We start from the raw sequence: 23,461 nt of genomic DNA, 5'->3' as shown, positions 1-23,461 counted from the left end.
TTTTTGTTTATTAAATAATAGTAGGTATCTACTACTTCAATTACTAACCGACGTCATGGATTTCTCCAATATTTTATGATGGTACTTACTCATACTTGCTAACAATTTTATATTAATACTTTTTCCTAAAAAAAAATCTATGTATATTATATTTGTATATTATTATATCTATATATTTCTATAATTAACAATTAAACTTATTACTCGTACAAACCACCAAATAAATATTATATATTTACTATTGTAAGGAATAACAATACAAAATAATAGCATGTATAAATTAATTACCATTGGCTGCTAATATTAGGTAGGTACCAATATCCTAAGTATATAATATTCACCAAATAAATATTTACTAACATACATATTAAATTAAATTAACTATCAGCGCATTCAAAAATAACAATAGCATCGCCTTTATTTTCATAGAAATACCTAGATTAAAAGTAAAATAAAGACAAACAATGTTTGATTAACAATAATTTGAAATAATAATTATTTTTACGTCATAGTAGTTGCCGGGTCACACTGTAGAATTCATATAGCCGTTGGGATTTTGTGTCATTTATCAGAACAAAATGCAGTTATTTGGGTTAAAATACTCACTTTCATAACTGTACTGTAAGTTCAGGGCGAACTGGTGATGTATCAGCTATGCATGATCTCTTCAAATTTGATGAATTCACTATTAAAACAATAGTAACTTTAAAAACAATATCAATAAGACGAAATTTGAAAGAGGACTCCGGACGGCCGAAAAATATGAAAGTGGGCGTGATTGTTTTAGAGCTAGACAGCGTGAATGTGGGAGCGAGATGCACGGCGTCAGCGCGGTTTATTGGCTAAAAGTCATATTCGGGAAATAAAAACTCAGCCAGAGATTTATTTCGACCGAAATTAACTTGGATATTCAGGTAAAAATAGTTGGACATTCGGGAGAACACCACGGAGTTATTGTAACTTAGCATGGCATATTCGGGTTTTTTTAAAAAATATCTCTGTTCCTAGATAAAAATATATTGTTTTTATGAATGATTTCGGTAGAGTTCGATAAAAGAAATTGAACTGCATTAAAATGTTGATTTCGAAAAAAATGGATATTCGGGAAACAAATCTTATAGCGACGTATGGTTTACCGATATTTCACGATCCGAGAGCCGATTTTTCATTTAAACCTATTGGACATGACGAATAAGGCACACAATCGCTCGCAAAAACGGGCAAAGCTGTAGGATAATAATATATAGGAGATAATTAAATTGATCAGTAAGATGTATTTATAATTAAATTGATCAGTAAGATGTATTAAATTCCAGTTTATGCAAAAATGTTACTGTCATCATTAAAATAACAATTTATATCTATATTTGTTTGATTATAAATAAGAATATAATAATATTTTATCCAAATTATGTATGCTAGTAACCCCTTGATTTTTCTGAATGCTAGAGTTCTTATTGAGAAGTATCTACATTATTTATAAAATTCAGAAAAATTCCGAAAAAAATTAAATAATGATAATAAATAATTAAAAATTAAATAAAATAATGAAAATGTAAGTCGTGTTTGAGTTGTATGAAGTGAAAATAGATTAATTCATAAGTTAGGTCTACTTAATTTAATATGATCTGGAATTTGTTTAAAATGATATAGGTGTTTTATAAAAGTGAAATATTATTATCATACTTATAAATAAACAAATAAATCAAATCAAATTTATTTATTTTACATATAATGAACATAACAAATTATAAATTCAAAGCGTTCACGACATGACATAAAATAAGTGTTAATAATTTTTAAAAATAAAAATACAGAGAATAAGTAATAAAAAAAAAGAGTAACAAAATAAAAGTAGATGGAAGCACACAGAGTGAACTTTGATAGACCCTATCTTAAAAACTTATAAAACAACGTCCACCTAAATTCACCCTCACGTAAGTGGGATATATCAATATCCGATGCGATTTTATTAATCATGGTTACTGCCCTCCCAATTGGCATTACTAATGGCAGGTTCGTTCTGCACCGTGGAATAACAAACAACGGATGCCCTCGATTCCTAAGGTAATTATCAGAGACACAAAAGCCAACACCACCAAGAATGGCAGAGTTCACATTTACGCCGCGTATAAGTCTGAAAAAAATATGTAGCTAAATAAAGATCCCTTCTAAATTTTAAGCTACAGTATGTAAGCATCCCTAAGATAAAATCAGTCGGATAGAGCCACGGATAATATCCATACAGCCGAAAGTAAAGGAGTCTTAAAAATTTATTTTTGACTCTCTCCACCATAAGGCCGTACTTCAACTAGGTAGGAACCTCACCCAAGGACGTGGCAAAAATATCTACATTTATGATAAAATTGGAATGTCTGACTGTCTATTGGTAATTTTTTTCTTTATCTGTTATTGCGTTTTAAAATCTGCGTAGAAAGCCAATAAATTTTCAAGCTAAAATGTTTGTATAATGTAAAATGATATACTCATATATTATTATGGTAGGTATTAATTTTGCAGATAATTTAATAAATTATACTTTCTCCACTCTACGCCGGTGTGTAAGTAAAATATCAGTAGATACATGCTGTGCTTAATTATTTTTAAAATCTTATATGATGGACATAATTTGTATTAATATTAAAATTATTTTTGACCATGTCCGATCCTAATCCCATCATGGGCCTCCACAGAGTGGAGGTTTGTATTAAGGGGGGACATGCTCGGCGTAGGTCAAAATTGAGTTTTTATTGTATTTTCAAACCATGATCCTGGACATTCCTTAAACGATGTAGATAATCTATTTATATAATTTTGAAGCCTTATTATCCTTTATATTTATTATACACATTTGATGACTGCATAAAGTATTTTTGTTACATAAAATAGTATTCTTTTAAACCTCTCGCTCTAATGTTTTAGAATATAGTCATATTTCAGTACATGAATGTGCAGTGGTGTTAAAATTTTTTACATTTATTAATTTTTAATCGCATTTATAAAACCATTAGTATAATTTATGACGAGATAATTTTAGTAAAATATTTACGATAAAAAATTATATTGAAAATCTCTGTGATCCCAAATTTGACAAGAATTAGGCATTTTATTATTCAAAAAATCGGCAAGATTAACACATTTGAAGATCATTCTAAAGATACTTATTATAAACTATGTCTTTGACCATTCAATTGTGATAAACATTCTACGAATATTGATAGCTGTATTTTTAGGTTTATACTCTGACTCCAAACCCACATTGAAAACAATATGTATATTTTCCAGACCCATGATTCGAATCTGAGACCCTCGACTTAACTTTAATTTGTAAACATACTTGTATCTGAAAATACTACCTACTTACGATTTTAAATGATGTAATGATAATACGACGAACTACACAGAGTATCTTATGCATAGTAATAATTACCAATGTACTATATAAGGTTTCTAAAAGCAGGTACTATTTTACATATATAGTTCGTTTCGTGTGGGTTACTATTTAATTATAGAAAATAAGTATATTGCATCTTTTCATTTTAAATTAGTAATACGTGCCTGCTGAATAAGCCTGTTCCTTTATTCCGATAAAAAAAAGATTACTTATCGTAACAGAATATTGTCAATTGGAGCGGAAAGAAAAAGAAAGCGACATTAAATTTTATTTTAACTGGTCCTTACCCCACATACAGAGCAGATAATAAATCGTAGCAGGCGAAGTTATAACCAACAACCGGTTCGTTAAAAATTAAACTTACATCTACAACTCTAAGGTTTATTTTCCAGTGTTGTTATTTTATTTTTTCTTTTATTTTCTTAACTGTCAATTCATGTTGGAACTGCATTGTATTGTTGTTTTAATTTAATAAAACGCATTTTTTGTAGTACTTATTCCACTTTTAATCAATATATTAGGACCGGTTTCGTCCGCCTCAGAGGGACATTTTTAGCTGAATGCGGAGAATGCTGAGGCGGACGAAACCGGTCCTAATCTATTGATAAAAAGTGGAATAAGTATTACAAAAAAAATGCGTTTTATTAAATTAAAACAACAATGTCATTTTATATTTAATGCGTGCAAGTTTATCCACAGAAGAAAGCCAGAAAGATAAAAATATGAATATCTATATATTATTTTGTTTTTTTTCTCTCATTGTTAATTTTATTATGGATCACTACGGTAATAAATTGATAAAATGAAATCGATAAGAATGAAGTCAAATCATGATGTTTGGAATCATAAGAGTTCAGGAAAGGTAAGTAAGTAATCAATACAAACATAAAGCTTAAATACTTAAATGATCAAACTTAAGTGTCAAACACAGAACAGATTAATAAATAAAATTCAGATAGGCTTTACCCCCAATTCACTACATTTTGAAGCAGGGTTTTGAATGTGCGAGAGTCCTACAAAAATGAAACACACATTATAGACGTTCAATACTGCTTGTTGCAACATTAAAATACACCAATATTGAATGAGCGTCAGTGCATAAACTAAGAGCAGTTGTCAGAACGAAGGACAAGCTTAGAAAGACGTATTCTTGACACGTGTTTAAGTTTATCCCATATACTTCTTCACTCTAGATCGGTTGCCTGTTACTCCACACCCGTTAGGTATTTCAGTTTCCATTAATTCTGTATTTCGTGGTATCAATATTTGATGAGTTAACGCCCACAGGGATTCGCCAAGAGGGATGTGAAGGGTGCGATACACCCGGGCGGTAACAGTCCGAAAAAAACATTTTCAATAAAATATATATGATTTTAACTTACGTAAACTCAATTGTATGGTGAAATATATAAAGTAAGTGCGTCAAATCGAGGAGTAAGAGCGAATTATACAACCATTACATAGGTATATATTATATTTTTATTTATGACATTTAAATTTCCGATCTATGATGTCACAGTTGTTTACAAAATATCGAAAAGCATTGTTCCAAAGTCTCAATATGATTGGCAATTGTATAATAAATAAATTGTTTCTGCAAAAATATTAATCTTTGTAAGACAAAGGGCGCGCTGGATAATGGACAGGGGCATAAAGGTACAACGTTTTAAGAAAACAGCAATTTATTTGTCTCTTGAATTTGTTTCGCAGATAGTAAATAAAGACTGTATAATATTATCAACAATATTATCTAACATTACCATTTCATCCACTCTCAATATGCCGTTGTGCGAAGGTTTTTCTTTGCTTTCTCCACACCAATTATCAGTCCTTACTCTTTCGTTACTCGAGGCATTCACAGCACTAGAAGCCTCTGCCAAAAGAATGGGTTTACAAATAAACGAGGCAAAAACTGAATACATGCCTGTCTATGTCACACCACGAGAAGTCGCACCAAAGTTAGATATTGGTGCATACAAGTTTGATACGGTCGACAGTTTCATATACCTTGGATCTCTTGTAACTCTGATATTACAGAAGAAATCAACAAGAGAATCATGTCTGCGAATAAATGCTACTTTGGTCTGTTAAGACATTTTAAGTCCCGCTTACTATCTCGCCGAACTAAAAGCACTCTTTACAAGACACTTGTAAAGCCAGTGCTCACCTACGCATCGGAAACCTGGACATTAACTCTGCGAAATGAACGAGCCCTGAACATCTTTGAAAGAAAAATTCTCCGCCGTATATATGGACCGATCAGGGATGGCACCAATTGGAGGAGAAGATATAATGCTGAGCTTTACGGGCTGTACGAAGATTGCAGCGCAGTTCAATCAATTAAGATGCGATGGCTACAGCGCTCGAAATGGAAAAATTTGCGAACCGGAGCGCTCGACAGTTTTTTTCAATATTTTGTACATACTAAAGTTATCAAAGTTTATGTGTTTTTTTTTCATAAAAATAAGTGTGTTAGATTTTATATTATGTGGCCTATCCAGCTCAGATGGTCAAATTATTTATTCCACGAGACGGAGCGATAATTTTACCGATTTCACGAACAGGAACGGCGCTCCGGTGCGTTCCGGTCCATTTCGAGCGCTGGATGGATAGGTCATGTGCACCGTATGAATGACAATGAACCAGCAAAGAGAGTGATATCCAGCAATCCAATAGGATGTAGAAGAAGAGGGAGGCCAAAGATTCGCTGGTTAGATGGAGCTGCCAGTGACTGCCGTATTCTGGGGGTACCAAATTGGAAAGCGGCCACACTGGATAGGGACAGGTGGAGGGAGCTGTTGGAGGAGGCCAGGACCCACCCCGGGTTGTCGCGCCCCTGATGACTCTTTCGTTACTAAGCACTTCGCTAAACTTGTATATTTCAATTGGTACATGTATTTATCATACTTACATACGTGTATGTATACTATATTCTAAGTAATCAGTGGCGAAGGGTGGAGGTAGGCTGTTAAGATCCGACATAAATGGTGTACTTTGTCAGTCATTCGAATTTGTTTTTATTGAACTAAGACTAAAATTTACGGATGGTGTTGGATAGTTTTTAAAAATTAATTAAACCCTGCCTAAACAAAACCATAATAGTTTTGGTATGTTATGTGCGATTCGACAAAACATTAAGACATACTATAAAAAGAGACGGAGGAAGGAACGAAAACAATTAATATTACAGCGTTTGATAACAGTTGCTGACAACACAACCATTGTTGTATTGTAATACGTATTATAATGGCGGTGTATCGCATATAAATATTTTCAGGGTGCCTCCAAATCTGTCAGCGCCAGAGACCTAAAACCGCCGCTTTTTTAGAGTAATCTCACTACATCATGACGTGTTCATTAATTTAAAGATTTTTGTGTTCTTGTCGGTTTATGGGAAGCCAGCGACAAACAAATTTTGAAAATAGCCGATATACTGGATTATTTGTTAGGTTCGGTAAAGTTAAGTTAGGTTAGGTTATGTTTGAACTCTTGAATTCATGAATTTTGTCAAAATCGACCATGAAAATTGGAGCGGTTGCCGTCTGGCTTCCCGTAAATCGACTTGTACCGATTTTTATATGTTAATCTGTTTAAGGTGACGCATCAGTGAAACGCCAAATAATTTTCAACTGTACGCGCGACGAAATTTTGGACTCGCTGCCATTCACTGAGAGAATGTTGACCCGGGAACACGTCACTTTGCTGCGTGATGGCGACGGGTCAATTAATTCTAAAATCGTGTAAAGATGACTAAAAACGTTACCCATTTACTTTAAAAAGAAAACATGTCAATGAATATATTATTATTGTTACTAATAGAACAATAAACAGAACATAAAATGGACGTATGTTGGATTTATATGACAATTAATATTTCGTTTGACAGGCGTCATTTTCACCCGCCACCCGCAATCCGCGCATCGCCTAGCGACGATCTTTTTAGACCGTGCCTCAACTAATGCATGGCCTTATAATAAAACTAAGTAGGTACTTAATGAATTTGCGTACGAATTGAAACAAAAATTGAAAGGGAATGTCAAATTATATGTTTGCTTAGGGTGGAACTTTGCCTAGGGACGTGACTCTAGTCATGTAATTTACATATTGTGTAAATCAGTGGTCTCCAAACTCTACGTTACTACGTCTGCCTTTTAAAACAATCTAATCTTGGCCCCTCCCCTCCCCCCTTTATTTCATTAAATACATTTTTACACCAAAGTGACTTTATATGGATTTCGATATACGGGCTCGATATATGGATTTTATTGCATCTAATGCAGAAAATTCCGATTCGCATAAATATGATGTTACGAATGGTAGCAGTTCCTACTCGCATCGCTTTTCCTGACAAATTATTAAATTATTCTTCAGTTCGATTCAACCAAAATTGAACAAATGTTTTTGTTTCCATATAGCCATTTTTATTAGTCAGGAAATACATTACAAATAATTATAAAATAAAATTCTACATGTGAATTATCATCAATCACACACACACCACACAATCACATTAAATTGTATCACACAGACACATATATTATAAAATGTCATCATCCTGTAACCAAAGGCGACTTTTTTTACTGATAGAATGAATTTTCGGCGTGTTTATCTCACTTAACTGGTCGACCCGCAACACCGGTCCCCCAGGCTGGAGCCCTGTTAGCTCCCCTCTTGTGGAGGCCATGTACAATAGTATAGAAATGAGGTATACTTAATAAAATTAGTCTCCATATCTTCATACAGGTTTGCAAACAACCTAACTTTCATAGGAATGTTTTTTATGTAGTTTATAACTAGCTGTCGTTTTATAAACTATGCACTTGAAAACTGCAAACCTGTGGGCCCTGTGGCTACATTATTGTGTTAAACTTTTCGCGCCTCCCTTTGCAACAGTCCGCGCCTCCCCAGTTTGGAAATCGCTGGTGTAAATATACCGTCGTGAGGAGCTAGCGTCACCTTAATAATCCAAGTTGACCTCAACATTATTTAACCTATTTTTCAATAACCGTGCATTAAATGAATAAAATACTAAATAATTATCGTTCTGAAACTATTTACCGTCTTCTAATAATTGCTGTTACAAAACTAACATCACAATGGCGTTTTTCCTTTCAGGCGAGATGGTCGTGATGTACCTCTTCACCAGATTCCGTTTCAACTGGAACGAAGTGGACTTCAGCATATTCTCGACGTACAGCATGATCACGAACCTCTGCGGTAAGTCACCAGTTACGGTCATTATTTAATTGTTTTATCTTATTTTAATTTATTTTATAATTGCGAATCTAATCGAGTTAAGTGGCTTTTCCTTGAAAGGAAACATTCACCAAAATTTTTGAATAACGAAAAAATTCAAACAATGATATTGCTTGACAAAAAATATATATATTATTATGTAGATGGAATTGAGTACCTACCAATATATTATTATTATGTAAATTCACTGTCATAATCATTCTTATAAAGCAGGGGGGGCAAACTTTTTGGATGGAGGGCCAAATTCAAGAATTCAAAATGAGCGGCGGGCCGCAAGTAAAATACCATTTTTAGATAACAATATACACTATTTATTATCAGGAAAAATAAACATTATAAAAAAATTAATGAGAGGAATGAAACTGTTGTACATTTTTTAACATTTTTTTTTAAATTCATGTGTTAATTTTGTAGTTGATATTCTCAAAACTGCTTGTAAATGGGCATCGGAGATATTTGATCGTAAAGAATTTTTATTGAGGTTCATGATCGAAAATGTTTGTTCACATATATAGGTTGATCCAAAAATAACGAACATTTTTTTTCATAATCTTTAAGTTGGTCGAATTTGTCTGAATTAAGGGCATTGTAAAATTTTTAGATTTCTTCACGACGATGCAATTCTCTTAAATCAGTGTCACACTGCAGATCAATAATCTCAAGTTGTAGCTCTGTCGGTACACTATCAATATTACTATTTTAATCTATTATCAATATTTTTTTTCGGGCCGCAAAAAAATACCCGGCGGGCCGCAGTTTACCCCCCCCCCCTGTTATAGAGTGCGAAAATAAATTATAACTTGAAGTGTCGGTTCCATGACAAAACAGAACATGACAAAACAGAACAGTGACAAAACAGAACATGACAAAACAGAACGGTGACAAAACAGAACAGCCAGGGGAAAAATAAAATATTCATTTTTGTGGAATCTATTTACTATACTTATAAAACTTAAGTTTATTAACGAAATATATATTATAAATATGTAATATTTTAAAAAAATTCAATTTTTAAGTGAAATCATCAACTGTTTATTAGGTCTACCTTATTTATAATTCTATTATTAACTGAAATAATTAGAAACCGATCAGTAAATAATTGGTTAATTTTATTATAGAAATTCTGAAATCAGAAATAACAAAGTTGGGGCCAGAAACGTTGCGTGCCGTAATCAATGACATGCCGTAATGCAAAATGCTTTAGAAAGAGCCATTACTTGTCAACAAGAAAATGGAGGTTATTTAAATGATATTATGTTTCACACAAAGATAAAACAAATAACATATTATTACACTTTCACTTTCATTCTCAAATATTAAAAGATTAAAATTAGAAAAGTTATGTGCATTTTTATATCAGTCAGTGCAAGTTGGCCCACCCTGTACTTTATCTGAATAATAATTCCTTAGTTCACAAAAAAAAAAAAAAATATTTTTATGAGAATCACATAAAAGTCAGTCCCTGGATTACATAATTTCTAATTCCGGGATTTTTTATACATTCAGGAACTGCGGAACTGCAAACCCTATTAATTATAGGTACCATCTATGTTAAACTTCTAATTTTATATGTCTACGTGTTTGTTAGGAAATTAAAAACTCTAATTAATTTAGATTATTTGTTTAGTTTAAAACGAAATGTGTACCTGTAAGTACCTGCCTGCAAACATAATTGGCATCAATGTCATGTTGTGTTTAGTGTCGTTGCAATTTAGTATTATCCGATTTAATTCAGTCGGATTATAGATATATCTATTTGGGTTAATCCGCAACAATGGTGGTTTTGAATGCGTTGCGGTTTTGGGACAAGTCAAACGTGTGACGAATCCATCATTGTGATATTTTCAAAATGTCACATTACGTAATTAAAATCGCAAAGTATAACAATGCGCGATGGAAAATCACAACACAGGTAATATTTAATTAGTTCATGTATTACAAAAAATCTAGGTGTATACACAAAAGTGAATGAATGTCAATGAATGAAAAATACTTCATTGCAGTTACAAATAAATAATAGGGAACCATAATTATACAAATTGATAGCGCGGACCCGAACCCCCCCCGTGCGCCTGAAAGTCTTTCAAGCCATCAGCGAATATTCTCAATAAATTGCATGTTTCGCAATTCCGTCACTAGGTGTCACTTGTAACACTTCGCTTCGCCTTAATTTAATAAAGATTTCTTATATAATATTCATTCAAATGAATTTAAATAATTTCTAGTTACTTACCTTCTTCAGTATTCAAATTAAAATTTATTTATTTATAAATATTACTTACAGTAAAATTTACAAATTATTAATTTAAGACGTTCACAACATGACATTTAAACAAAGAAAGAAATAGTATTAAAACAGTAGATATATATTAGATAGATTACGTAGATCCATCGCCGATGGACTTATTTTCAACATCACGTCAATGTTGGCAACTGAATTTTGCCGCGAAAAATGTGTAACAGTTATATTATTATACTATAATTATACTATAATATTATTATACTATAATTTTACGCTAAATAAGCCAAACATACCTACTAAGGTTTTGAAGGATACTTTTGCATACTTTTCAACATTACATTTCAAATTCAAATTTTATTTATTTTTACATACACCTAGTGAAGATTACAAATTATTAATTTAAGATGTTCACAACATGACATTTAGAAACAATTATTAAAACAGTATTATATAAAAAAATGCAGTATTATGTTATTAAAAAGTAGAAAGAGTAGGTACACAAATTATAAATTAGATACAAGGAAGTACACCGAATGAGCTAAGTAAACCATATTTTAAGAATTTATAAAACAACGCTCATCTATAATACTCGTCCTCACGTAGGTGGAACATATCAATAATCGAAGCGATTTGGTTGCACAGGGTTATTGCCCTCCCAATTGGCATCGCCAATGGTAGGTAAGTTCTAACATAAATAATATTATTAAAGGGCCTAAAATTTAAGATTGACATTTTGATACCTACATGTTGCCTTGAAATAGACATCTCTAGCTAGTCTGGAGTAGGGATTGCAATACCGAATGAAAATGTCACTGGTTTTTCGGTATTTCTTATTGAATACCGGTATTAATATCGGTATTACTTAAGCATTAAAAAACAGAAGAAGGTGCGTATTAATAAATATAGCTATTAAAATCTTTTTAATATATTATTTTATAGCAAAAACCAACATAACTACATTTGTTATGTTGACATTTAAAAATATTTTAAGCCCTCAAATGTTCATCAAATGTAAATAAGTCCGGCTGCAGGAAAAGCTTCTTAAATTCAACGCTTGTACAGTCATCAATAATTACATAAGAGGGCTCGCACATCAGAACTCGCCGCATGCGTCTTACGACGAATTCGTCGATGTGACGTCATCGTAAACCAAGAAACAAACGTTATCAAATGGACCTTCGCAGATTGGCCGATGCAACTGCAACTCTGCGACCCTGCGACATTCGTCTAGTTGCAATGGCCAAAGCGTGCATGTCGATCTCGGGAATGTCGCCTCCGCGCAAGCGCACAGCTGGCGGCCATCGGTCATTTCTGTCTTTGTCTCTGTCTACAATGTCATTGCTCGCTCACGCCGCCGCGTTTGACGTTTGTTCATACAATCAACACAATAAAAATGGCAGACGAGAGACTTCTCTTTTTTCGTGTTTGACGTTTGCCGCTGGGCAGATGTGCGAGGATGTACGATGCAACATTCGTCGAAATTTTGTCAACTTTTGATTTATGGCCGTTAGGCACACAAGGCGAATTGTGATGTGCGAGCCGGCTAATAATTGAACATTTTTGTCACGGATGTTTTCCATTTCGAAATAATATTATGATAATTTATCGCGACAATTACTTATATAAATTTGATGAAATTTGTTTTATTATTTGTTTACCTCTGTTGGATTCACTCAATATATTTGCATTTTAGCAGCATATAACTTATAATTCATTTTCAAAAACGTAAAGAAGTGTGCGTTTACCGAAAATTCCGGTATTTTGGATTTTTAAAACCGGTATTTCGGTGTGGATAAATACTGGAATACCGGTAATGCAATCCCTAGTCTGGAGTAGTGATAGTCTGGAATATGGATGATCACCACTGATATAATGCGTCATCCTAACCATTAGAATATGAGATAATGACGTATAGGTCAAACAAAAAAATCATATAAATATGCCTAAATTAAATTAAGTCAATATCGAAGGTGCAAAAAACATTGTATGCTAATTCACTTTGCATAGTATTCCAGGTACGTAGCTGTTCTTTTGTTGACACAGACTGTTAGAAAATAATATGAATAGTAATTAATCATTTTGAATAATACATATATATATGAGGCGCCGAGCGCCAAAGGAGCTCAAGCACCATTTAACAAAAGTGCTGCAAAATGGCCGACAAGTTTTCAGTGAATTTATTTTTTTAATTTTAAACTTGAATGTTGAAATGGACAATTATTTTCTAAGCAAAGCAAATTTAAAAAAATCAAAGTATTATTTGCAATAATATTTAATGAAAAATATCTATTGGATTCCAAAAAAAATAGTGTTTGAGCCCCTTTTTCATAAAGAAAAATGAAAAAAGGTGGCACTTAAAACTTTTTTTTGTTGCATAAGCTTCTGTGGCATTAACATTTTCAAACTCAAATAATGGCATTAATTTAAAAAAATAAATCATTTAAAAAAAATACTTTAATGTAAGGGTTTGGATAGCAATAAAAAAACATTTTGATATAAATATTACAGCGATGATTTCAAAGCATTTGGATTGTTTTTTTTTGTAATAACCGTCTATATATCCAATATTATTGATAATACTAAATCAAATCGTTACTACAAACTGGCCAAAATAACAAAATCATTATTCAAATTTAACAGCATCGTTTTTTCTTAAGGATTCGGGTGATTTTTTAAATACTTTTTTTAGTGTATATCAATCGTAATTGGATATAAAATAAGATGAAATTAGAAATAAGAGTTATTTTCCTTCATGAAAGTAAAAGCTTAGTGGACATAATTACTAAAATGACGTTAATAACCATATTTCAAAAGTAATCTAAAATATTTAAAACAACAGCGTATGTGAAAGAAAAACGGATAAAACATGTTAAACTTAGCGTGGTTTTCCCCGTTTACAGGTTTAACACACATCGAAGCTATTTTTCTAATCCTTCTTGAGCTCATTTTTAGTTTTTTTCACTGTTGAGAACGTATATTCAATAAGACAAATCTGACAGCTGTTTTGGTCTCGCGCTCTCCATAGAATAATGGCGGATAAGCTTTTGTGGCGTGCCGACATAACGACCAAAACAATTATGCCACAGAAAATAAATCTCTATTGTAAAATATCTATAATTATTTGAGCGATAAGACTTTGTGGCATGATACATATCGATTTATAGAAAAAACCTACATTCAAATGTCAAAAATCGTAAAGTTGGCGCTTGAGCTCCTTTGGCACTCGGCGCCTCATATATATATATATATATATATATTATATATATATGATCGTACATCATTTGTATAATGTAAGAAAGATTAGGATTAGATCATGACTTTGACCACCAGATGACCTTTGTGAAATTTGAACGAATTAAATTGTGCACTAAATTTTCTTTTAAAAGAACATTTCGACGAAATTTAATTAGGTACGTAGATATGTAAAACTGACTTTCTATTAGGTATGCTTACATACTGCAGTCTGCAATTTAGAAGAGATCTTTATTTAGCTACGTATTTTTTTCGACTTATTCGAGGTATAAATGAGAACTCTACCTTTCTGGGTAGTGTTGACCTGTGTATCAGTGATAGGGAAATAGGGAGCATCAGTTGTTTATTCTCCCAAGGTGCAGAACCAACCTGTCACTGGTAATGCCATTTGGGAGGGCGATAACTATGGTCAACCAAATCGCTTCGGGTGTTGATATATTCCACTTGCGTGAGGTGAGTTTCGGTGGACGCTATTTTATAAATTCTTGAAATAGGGTCTCCTTAGCAAACTCGGTGTACTTCGTCGAACTTATATAGATGTATAATTGTATTTTCACTGCTTTTGTATGTTTATATTATATTATGTTATCTTTTATATTTTCATTATAATCGTTTTTAATATTTTTTCTTTATAATAATGTTTCATGTTGTGAACGTCGTAAACTTATAATTTATAATGTCCACAATATGTAGAAATTTGAAAAAATGTATATAGGTACTTAGGTGGTCTCGACTGCCATCTTCAGCGTCTCAAAAGCGAATAGGCGAAATAACATTTTTTTTAAATTGCTGTAATGTACTGTACATTGTCAATTACGGCCTTTTGGATTTTAAAACGCGATAGATATCTAAAAAAGGTAAATTGAAAAGACACTGAAGACACTTTTATTTTATATGATTTTAGATACCTATGCATTTATTAATTAAAACAAATTGCAAACTTCATATGTTTCTGCTGGGTGGAGAAAGGTGGAGGTGGGCTGTTAAGATCAGCCATAAATAGTGCACACTAAACTTTGTCAGTCATACGTATTTGTTTTCATTGAAAGAAGACTACAACTATTTACAGAAGGTGTTGATAAGTTTTTAAAAGTTAATTAAATCCTGCGAAACCAAGCCATAATAAATAATAGTCAAAATTTCAGTAAATAAATAAATAATAGTCAAAATAGTTTTATCTATTATAGTTTGGTTTAGGCAGGACATAATTAATGTAAAAAAATGGACCAACAATATATTGTCTAATATCACGTAAGTATTCTTAATCCACAGAAAAAAATAAGTATAAATGAAAAAGTGTGCGCAATTTTTTCGTATCGCCCAAAGTATACCAAAACTATTATGGTTTGGTTTAGGCAGGGTTTAATTGATTTTTAAAAACTAACCATCACCGTCAGTAAGTAAATTGTAGTCTTATAAAAATAAATACGTTCTATGACTAACAAAGTTTAATGTGCACAATTTATGGCAGATCTTAACAGCCTACCTCCAACCTTCGCTACCGCGGCGCATTCACCTTAAGTTTTCTCTTGAGCATCGATTTTTTTTTTAATAATTCATAGTTTCAATGTATTTTATATTTATTTAGAAAAAAACATTGATTTTCCTAAAAAAACACTTTATAAAATAGGATGAACTGAAAAAGTGAAATAAGTTCATATTCTAATATCTGCTAAATTCGTATTTTTTGTCAAAGATAATAAAAATATGATTGACACACTTCAGCTAGCTGAGACTCGGTGCTGTAGCCACTAAGCCCCGTACCTTAATGCGGCCCTAGTTATACAGCTCTATCAGAGGGTAGGCACGTTCGCAATAACTAATTATTATTTAATAATTGTGATCCACCTTTTTAGCAAAATGTTATTTTTCATATTTTTTTACAATTTTACGAGTCAGAACCAAATCGAGATCAAGGCGATTTATTTATAAAATAATTAGCTGCGACCGCAACTAATGGGAAATACATCAAATAGTGCAGAATTTATTTATATTATTCAATTTAAAAAAATAACCATTTCGTGATAAAAAATATTCGTAATTAGTTTGTTATATTAACTGTGGAGTTGATGCTAGGATTAGCAAGCCCTCTGGATACATGGACATCGAATTAGTGGTACCTAATAATGTAAAATGCTAAGAACCCTAAAATTACATGTGTATTTTATTTTATTATTCTCCAGAATACAAAAATACATATTATGATTAATTAATGTTTATCTTGCTCGGTTTGTTTAGATTACAACGTTTTTATTGGCTCGTATTCTTATTTGTCCGGTGGTTGTTTATCCAGTAAAAATCTTGCAATCGATTTTTAACTAACTTCCCTACTAGCTAGACATTTGAAACTTTTAGAAAATATCAGAACACGATGCCAATGCATTCTTTTAATACGTTTAGCCATCTTTGAACAGAATTGAATTCATTTTCAATTCATTCTGTTTTGTATGAAAAGTTATTTCGGAAGAAATCCGTAATCCAATCTACTATTATTGGTTGCTAAGGTTGCTTGGTGGTCCTAGCAACTAAATTATTAATATATACGTGCGTTACTAGGGAAATCAAAATGACATTTCAGTATTCAGTATTTCTATATTTGTTTGTTTTTTATTTACTTCATATCAAGTACAAGTTTGAGCATATTGAACATAATAATTCAACAGAAAATTTAAAAACGTTGTAAGTATATAAAAAGTTATTTTTATCTTGTAATTATTAATTTACTATATTTCTAAACGTGTACCTATGCAGTTCGCCGTATCACACTTCACCGTGAAATCTTTCATCGGGAATATATGGCCGTATATTAAAGACCGTCCAACCTCTCTGGGTCGTATAGTACCAGTACCGACTACTGAGTACTGACATAAAATTCATGTCTAAATAAAACACGGTTCTAGTTGGTTTACACTTTACAGGAAGTCAGCAGCAAACAATTTTTGAAAATAGCCGATATACTGGATTATTTGTTAGGTTGGGTTTTCATTCTTGAATTCATGAATTTTCCCCAAATCGGCTCTGAAAATTCCAGCTGTTCCCGCCTGGCTTACAGTAAACAGACTTGAACCGAACATTCTAATTATTAAATACCAATAAATTACAGAACCAAAATCTATCTGTCTCTAAAATTGACAATTTTTTTAGACCATGGACTCAACAGCATAATTATAACATATCGTCGCTGCATATTCAATAATATTGATTATCGTATGTGATGTTTGGCACATTCTGAGATAATCGAAAATAACTGTATTTTAAAATTTACCTAATTAATTAATTACTTACTGGTCATTGTCAAAACGGTCATTAAATACGCATTTTTTCTTTTGAGGTATTCACGCTTTTCAAAAAGCAATGATCCAAAACTGTGATTACATTTCAATTCAGTCCATTATAATAATTGTGTGCGTTTATTTGTTTTCTATTATGCACTAAAAATCATTATGATTTTTTTGCGAAACAAGATTTCTTACAGTAAAATAATAAATGAAAAACTTTAACAATATTAAAGAAAGTTTTCAGAAGTGTTTTCAAAATTATGTTTGTTCAATACTTAGAATATTACATTCTTAATTGTGAATTATTCGTTGAATAAAAAAATAGTTTATTAAAGAAAGCCTTATGAATGTCAAAAAGGAAATGATGATGAGGATCTCAGACTTAATCTCAGATGATGAGGTCAGTATGATGCTCTATTTTTTCTCATTGCATGAATGAACGAATGAAACCATAAAATATTTGTATGCCATAAAAGCATTACTTATTTAAATGTCTGTAACATTTTTCGATCAATATGAAATATTTATATATTTTATGGTGGTTTAATATTATATTGTGTCCACTCTCCCCCGTATCGTTTGTGGACTTAGTTCATAGAATTATATTCCAAATTTTACAGTTTTGGTTGTTAGCATGTGAGATTTGGGACAAGAATTACCCGTAGTAGGAAACATTGTAAGTGGGTATCTAGTCAATAATGAAATATGTCTGTAAGTGTAAAAATACTATAGGCAGGATATAAGTGGCGAGGGTGGAGGTAGGCTGTTAAGATTCGACATAAATAATGCACACTATACTTTGTCAGTCATACTTTTTTCATTGAACTAATAATTTGGAGATGTAAAGGGTTTAATTGAATTAAAAAAAAAAACTAACAAACACTATCAACACATTGTCTTAATTCAATGAAAACAAATACGTTTTACTGGCAATGTTTAGCGTGCACTAATTATGTCGAATCTTAGCAGCCTACCTCCACCTTTAGCCACTGGGATATAAACATGGGTATAACATCTGATGCGTACTTATCCGTACATATAATACTAAAATCTGATGAAAGTACGTATGTTATATTATTATCTGTCAAGAATAGGTACGTTGACTTTGACTAAAGGTATGTAACAAAGAATTCTTTTACGCATGTAGCATTTCAGGTGAGATTTTTTTTTACTAAATAAGTGTATGTATGTAGATTCCTACCACAGAACAGATTAATAAATATAATTCAGATAGGCTATACCCCAATACACTGCATTTTATGTGTGAGTGTCCTACTAAAATGAAACACATTATAGATGTGCAATAGTGTTTGTTGCAACTTTCAAACACATGAATATTGAATGAGCGTCAATGCATAAACCGAGAGCAGTTGTCAGAACGAAGGACAAGCTTATAATAACATATTCTTGACACGTGTTTAAGTTTATCCCATGTTCTTCCAAACTCGAGATCGGTTGCCTGTTATACTCCACACCCGTTTGGTATTTCAGTTACCATTAATTCTGAATTCCCTGATTACTACCGCTACTCATTTAAAATATAAATTTTCTTCTTATATGTATTGAAAAATCTCAATATAATCGTGCATTGTTGCAAGAATAACAATTATTAATATGTAATGCATTTCTTACAGGAACTCTTTTCTCGGTTGGCGTTTTCAGCCAAATGATGAAGATAGACGACGCAGTGATAGGGATCCTGTCATGCATGAGTAAAATCCTCTCCAGCTTCATGTATGCCTTTGCCGTCACCAAGTTTCAATTGTATATTGGTAAGTCATAAAAAATTCACATATTATGTAAGATGGTAACTAAAATACAAACTATAAATTTAGCATAGCAATTTTAACAATTTACATACAATAGTGATTTCCATACTCTTTTGGTTGGCACTGTTGGCAGAACCCTTGCATCGATTTGTAAAATTTCAGAGAACTGGCTGATGCATATACATATTATTAAGTTTAGTAAAACAGTTTTAAACTGTTTCATGCCACAGGTCTCGGAAACGCATATACAGTGTCCTCCAATATTATGATCAGTGACGTCCCTAGATAAAATGCCGCCCCTAGGCAGCGCCAAAATGCCGCCCCTTGTTTTTATACAGTATTTTATCATCCTTTCCAGTCCTTTCAGTCCAATATCTAAGAAATGTGTTGTATGGATACATTACTAACAAAATATCAGACTGTAATTATTCGCAAATCTGCACGTGTCGTTTCTGGTCACCAATGACATCGAAGGGCAACGGAAGTAAACTAGACATCACGAACCCAACAAAACCAGTGAGCTGAATTTTTTAATGGAAAGATAATTTCGTTATTATTAAGATTGGGTAGCTATTTCTATATATTCCAAATGATTCTCCTCGATTTGCCGCCCTTCGAGAAACTGCCGCCTCCAAGCGACGCTCAATCTGCCTACCCTCAAGGGACGTCACTGATTATGATTGGTCTTTGGGTTTATTAGTAATGAAAATATTTTACATATTACATATAGTACGATATATTAGATTTTAAAATAAAATGAGAACTCTTGTACTACAAACTACAACCTCCTCTAAATACTCATATATTATATTAAAATGCAGTTCAATAAATATATTTTTAACATGAATTTTTAATTATATTTTACAGCTCCCCTGATTGAAATACTGAACGGAACTTCATTCATTGCTATGAGAGCGATAGCTTCGAAACTTGTGCCTAGTGACGAACTTGGTGAGTAATAAAAAATATATTTTTAACTGTCTCAATATTTTATTTCGATTCTTCTTCTTTTCATCCTTTCATGCAAGTTGACTACCAACATAGCTAAGTCCACTTTGGAAACACAATGCGCAGAACACGGCTGAGACAAGAGTTGTGTTTCTAGACTATTTGTTTCACGAGAAAGTTTTATCCCAGGAAAAGTGCAAAGAAAAAGCTCTGAAAAATTTTGCAATTCCGAAAATCCGTTTAGAAACAGTTTTGAGAATTTTTCTTTTTAAGTTTTTACTGAGTGGCTAATTAGAATTAATGTAGTAAGTAGATTCGAAAGCTTTTTTTGATATTCTGAACCTATCAGCTGTTCCTATAAATAAATTTGTATACATTTTCTCTAAAATCTGTCAAAAATCTGAAAAATTCTTAAGAAACGAAATTTCAGAGTTCTCGTTCTCGAGAATTCTCCATCACAACCTTAACTAGTTTGGTAGACTTTTCAACTTTTGCTATATAAGAGAAAACTTAATCATAACCATAAAATAATAAAAAATGGTGCTTTGTCCGATGTCGACATTTTCATGTTAAGATACCGGACTCAAATTGCAAGCTTCATATTTCTCCACTAGGTGCCACTGGTAGATTAAGCATTTGCCTTAAAGAGTCGGGTGGTATAATGATAATATACATAGCAAATTTTTATAATCACTATCAGTAATAAGGAATTTGGGTTAAGATAGTAATAATTTTAATAAAAATGAATTATCCATTGAAAACTAGTAATTGTATGCACCAATGCTTCTCAAGCTTAATTCTAATACCCCTTTGGAGACAGATTTTACCAGCGTATCCCAATTCGCTAAATAAAAATTATCTCTATATCAATCTATGCGCAGTATTTTTTATGGAACTACTTTTTGTACGTTGGTAACATGAGCAGTCAATCTAATTAGTTTCTTGTGTGGATGTACATAAATGTATGGATTGGCCCAGTAGGATAATAAATATATTATGTGGGGAGCCAAAATGCATTTATATCAAACATCTTTACTGCAAATTGTGAACAACTCAAATATCATGACAGAGATATTTAAAACTATTGAATGACTGTAAACATAATAATTCCTAGTGCCTTGTCATATTGTGTTTATCAGATTTGTATCGCCCTTTTAGCTGTTCAATATTCAGAAATAGTATTCATTCATTTTCATGTCAATACTTAATTTTGAAACAAAAATGTGAAGTACACATCATGGCCCAGATGCTTACAACCTAACCACTCCGTTAGGCAGCGAATTCGATCGTTTAGTGACTGATGATGCCACTAACTAGTTGTCAAAATATTCATGTAATAATATAGTCGATTCAACTTAATTGGGACAGATCAAGACTAATTCATTTAGGCCCAATTAAGCGGCTGCACTACTGAATAGATGATAAATAGAATTCCGATAGGCTATATACCAATACAGTAAATTTTGACGCAGGGTTTTGAATGTGAGTGATCTACGAAAATGAACCACGCATTATAGACGTGCAATAGTGTGTAATACTAATAATAATAATGAACGTCAATGCATAAACCGAGAGCAGTTGTCAGTATTCGACGTATGACATATTCTTGCAACCTCGCATATGAATAAACAAACTGTAATACTTGAAATATCAATATTTAGAGGCAGCTTATGAACGCGAGTATTATTTATCATCTGTCCTGTAGTTACATCAATTTAACAGTGACATCTCTGCATCTGGCCCAAAATTTTTATTTAATTGTGATTCATTTTTGTTTCAGGTAAAGTAAACTCGATATTTGGTGTCTGTGAAGCCATGATGCCTCTGGTATATGCTCCGATGTACACTTCATTATACTCTGCAACCATAAATACATTACCGGGAGCTTTCTTCTTGTTGGGCGGAGCTCTGACTGCACCAGCTGTTTTCATATTTGGGTAACAATTTTTACAATTTAAGTGATTTTTAGCTGTAAGCTGGAATATACAGTAAAGAGCAGAAGCTTGATTTCAGTAAGATTATATTATGAACATCAGTAAAAAACCTTTATTCGCAAAAAAATAATATCTAAGAATAAATGAAAATATGTTTATTCCGGACCCGATTTGTAAGAGGTTTTCGCTTCATCAGAAAGTAGGTATCTATCAAAAATCTTAAAACTGCATATTTATCAAAATCTGAGAAGAAAAATTTTAGCATAGAATAAAACTATATTTTAAAGATCCAATATTTTATGATTAAAAATTCCTTAAAAGTTTGATGACATTATGGATCCCAGGTTCGAATCCTGGGTCTGGCAATAACACATTTATTGTTTTTCAATTTGTGTATGAATCAGAGTATGGACCTAATAGGTTGAGCAAGTGGCTGACATCTATTTCTCGTAAAAACAAAATTTGTTAATGCAAACCTCCACTCTGTGGAGGGAGGCCCTTATGATCTTATTAGGATCGGATATGGTCAGAAAAAAAAATGGAATACCAATGTCAAACATAATTAAACTTATCTCATTATTTTCAACAATTTCATTTCCAGATGGATGTATACAATCCACAAGAAAGAACGAATACTCAAAGAAGGTGAAATAGAGGCCCAAGCAGCAGATAAAAACAGGGCGGGCGTTATCAACTCAGGCTTCCAGATAGGCGACGAGAACTCTACTGACAACAGAACCAATAACATGACAATCTCTGAACAGGGAATCAGCAGAGCAGCCGACACTGAAGGAAATCTTGTGGTACCGAGCCGACACACCGTTCATAGGCCGTCAATTGTGGAACTCAACTTTGCGGAGACAATCAAGTGCACGTCGAAAATGTAGCGGTACCGTGGAATGCCGAGGTGTGAGATTTAAAACAAAATTAGCCACCTCAGCTGTAGATCTGGCAATAGCTTTAGGATGACAAATTCATTCAACATTACTGACTTCAAATGTCATGTATGACAAAGCAGAAGATGGAAGATGATATAATATGTTGTTTCATTCATACTAATTGATGAGTCATGCTAAAACTTAGGCACTAGGATTTAGTGAGTGATAAAAAAGGACCTTTCATTAGATGAATCTCAATAAAATAAAAATGTTGTATTTATAAGTGGTCTATGTATAGAATATATTATATTTATTTTATAAATATTATATTTATCATGTCTAAGACCCAAAGCATACTGCGTGTGGCCGTGCGATGAGCATGTGGCACAATAGGTGTAAAAAACATGTGCCGTTTAGGCCCCTTACACCGTGTGCGCAACGCCAGGCCGCTTGCAGTGTGCTCTGCCACTAAGAGAAGTAAATGTTTATAGATCAAACTCGTCAGAAAAA

The 23,461-nt window shown here is 32.5% G+C and overlaps 1 protein-coding gene across 1 annotated transcript in view; it reads left to right on the top strand.

Moving 5' to 3' along the window:
• Positions 1 to 23,207, top strand: part of LOC147073452 (putative peptidoglycan muropeptide transporter SLC46) — a 121,997-nt gene extending 98,790 nt beyond the window's left edge. The window contains exons 4-8 of the mRNA XM_085945496.1: positions 8,510 to 8,611; positions 19,057 to 19,194; positions 20,059 to 20,142; positions 21,920 to 22,076; positions 22,675 to 23,207. Of these exons, the coding sequence (XP_085801622.1) occupies positions 8,510 to 8,611; positions 19,057 to 19,194; positions 20,059 to 20,142; positions 21,920 to 22,076; positions 22,675 to 22,960 (767 nt within the window). The 3' untranslated portion in view covers positions 22,961 to 23,207. The remainder of the gene's footprint in view (positions 1 to 8,509; positions 8,612 to 19,056; positions 19,195 to 20,058; positions 20,143 to 21,919; positions 22,077 to 22,674) is intronic.
• The last annotated feature ends 254 nt before the right edge of the window (positions 23,208 to 23,461 follow it).

Source organism: Rhyacophila brunnea, unplaced genomic scaffold (assembly GCF_057557595.1).
Source record: "Rhyacophila brunnea isolate RB1 unplaced genomic scaffold, BYU_Rbru_1.0 scaffold_18, whole genome shotgun sequence".
NCBI classification, from domain to species: domain Eukaryota; kingdom Metazoa; phylum Arthropoda; class Insecta; order Trichoptera; family Rhyacophilidae; genus Rhyacophila; species Rhyacophila brunnea.
The sequence above is the reverse complement of the archived record's forward strand: the minus strand, read 5'-3'. Positions and strand labels throughout refer to the sequence as shown.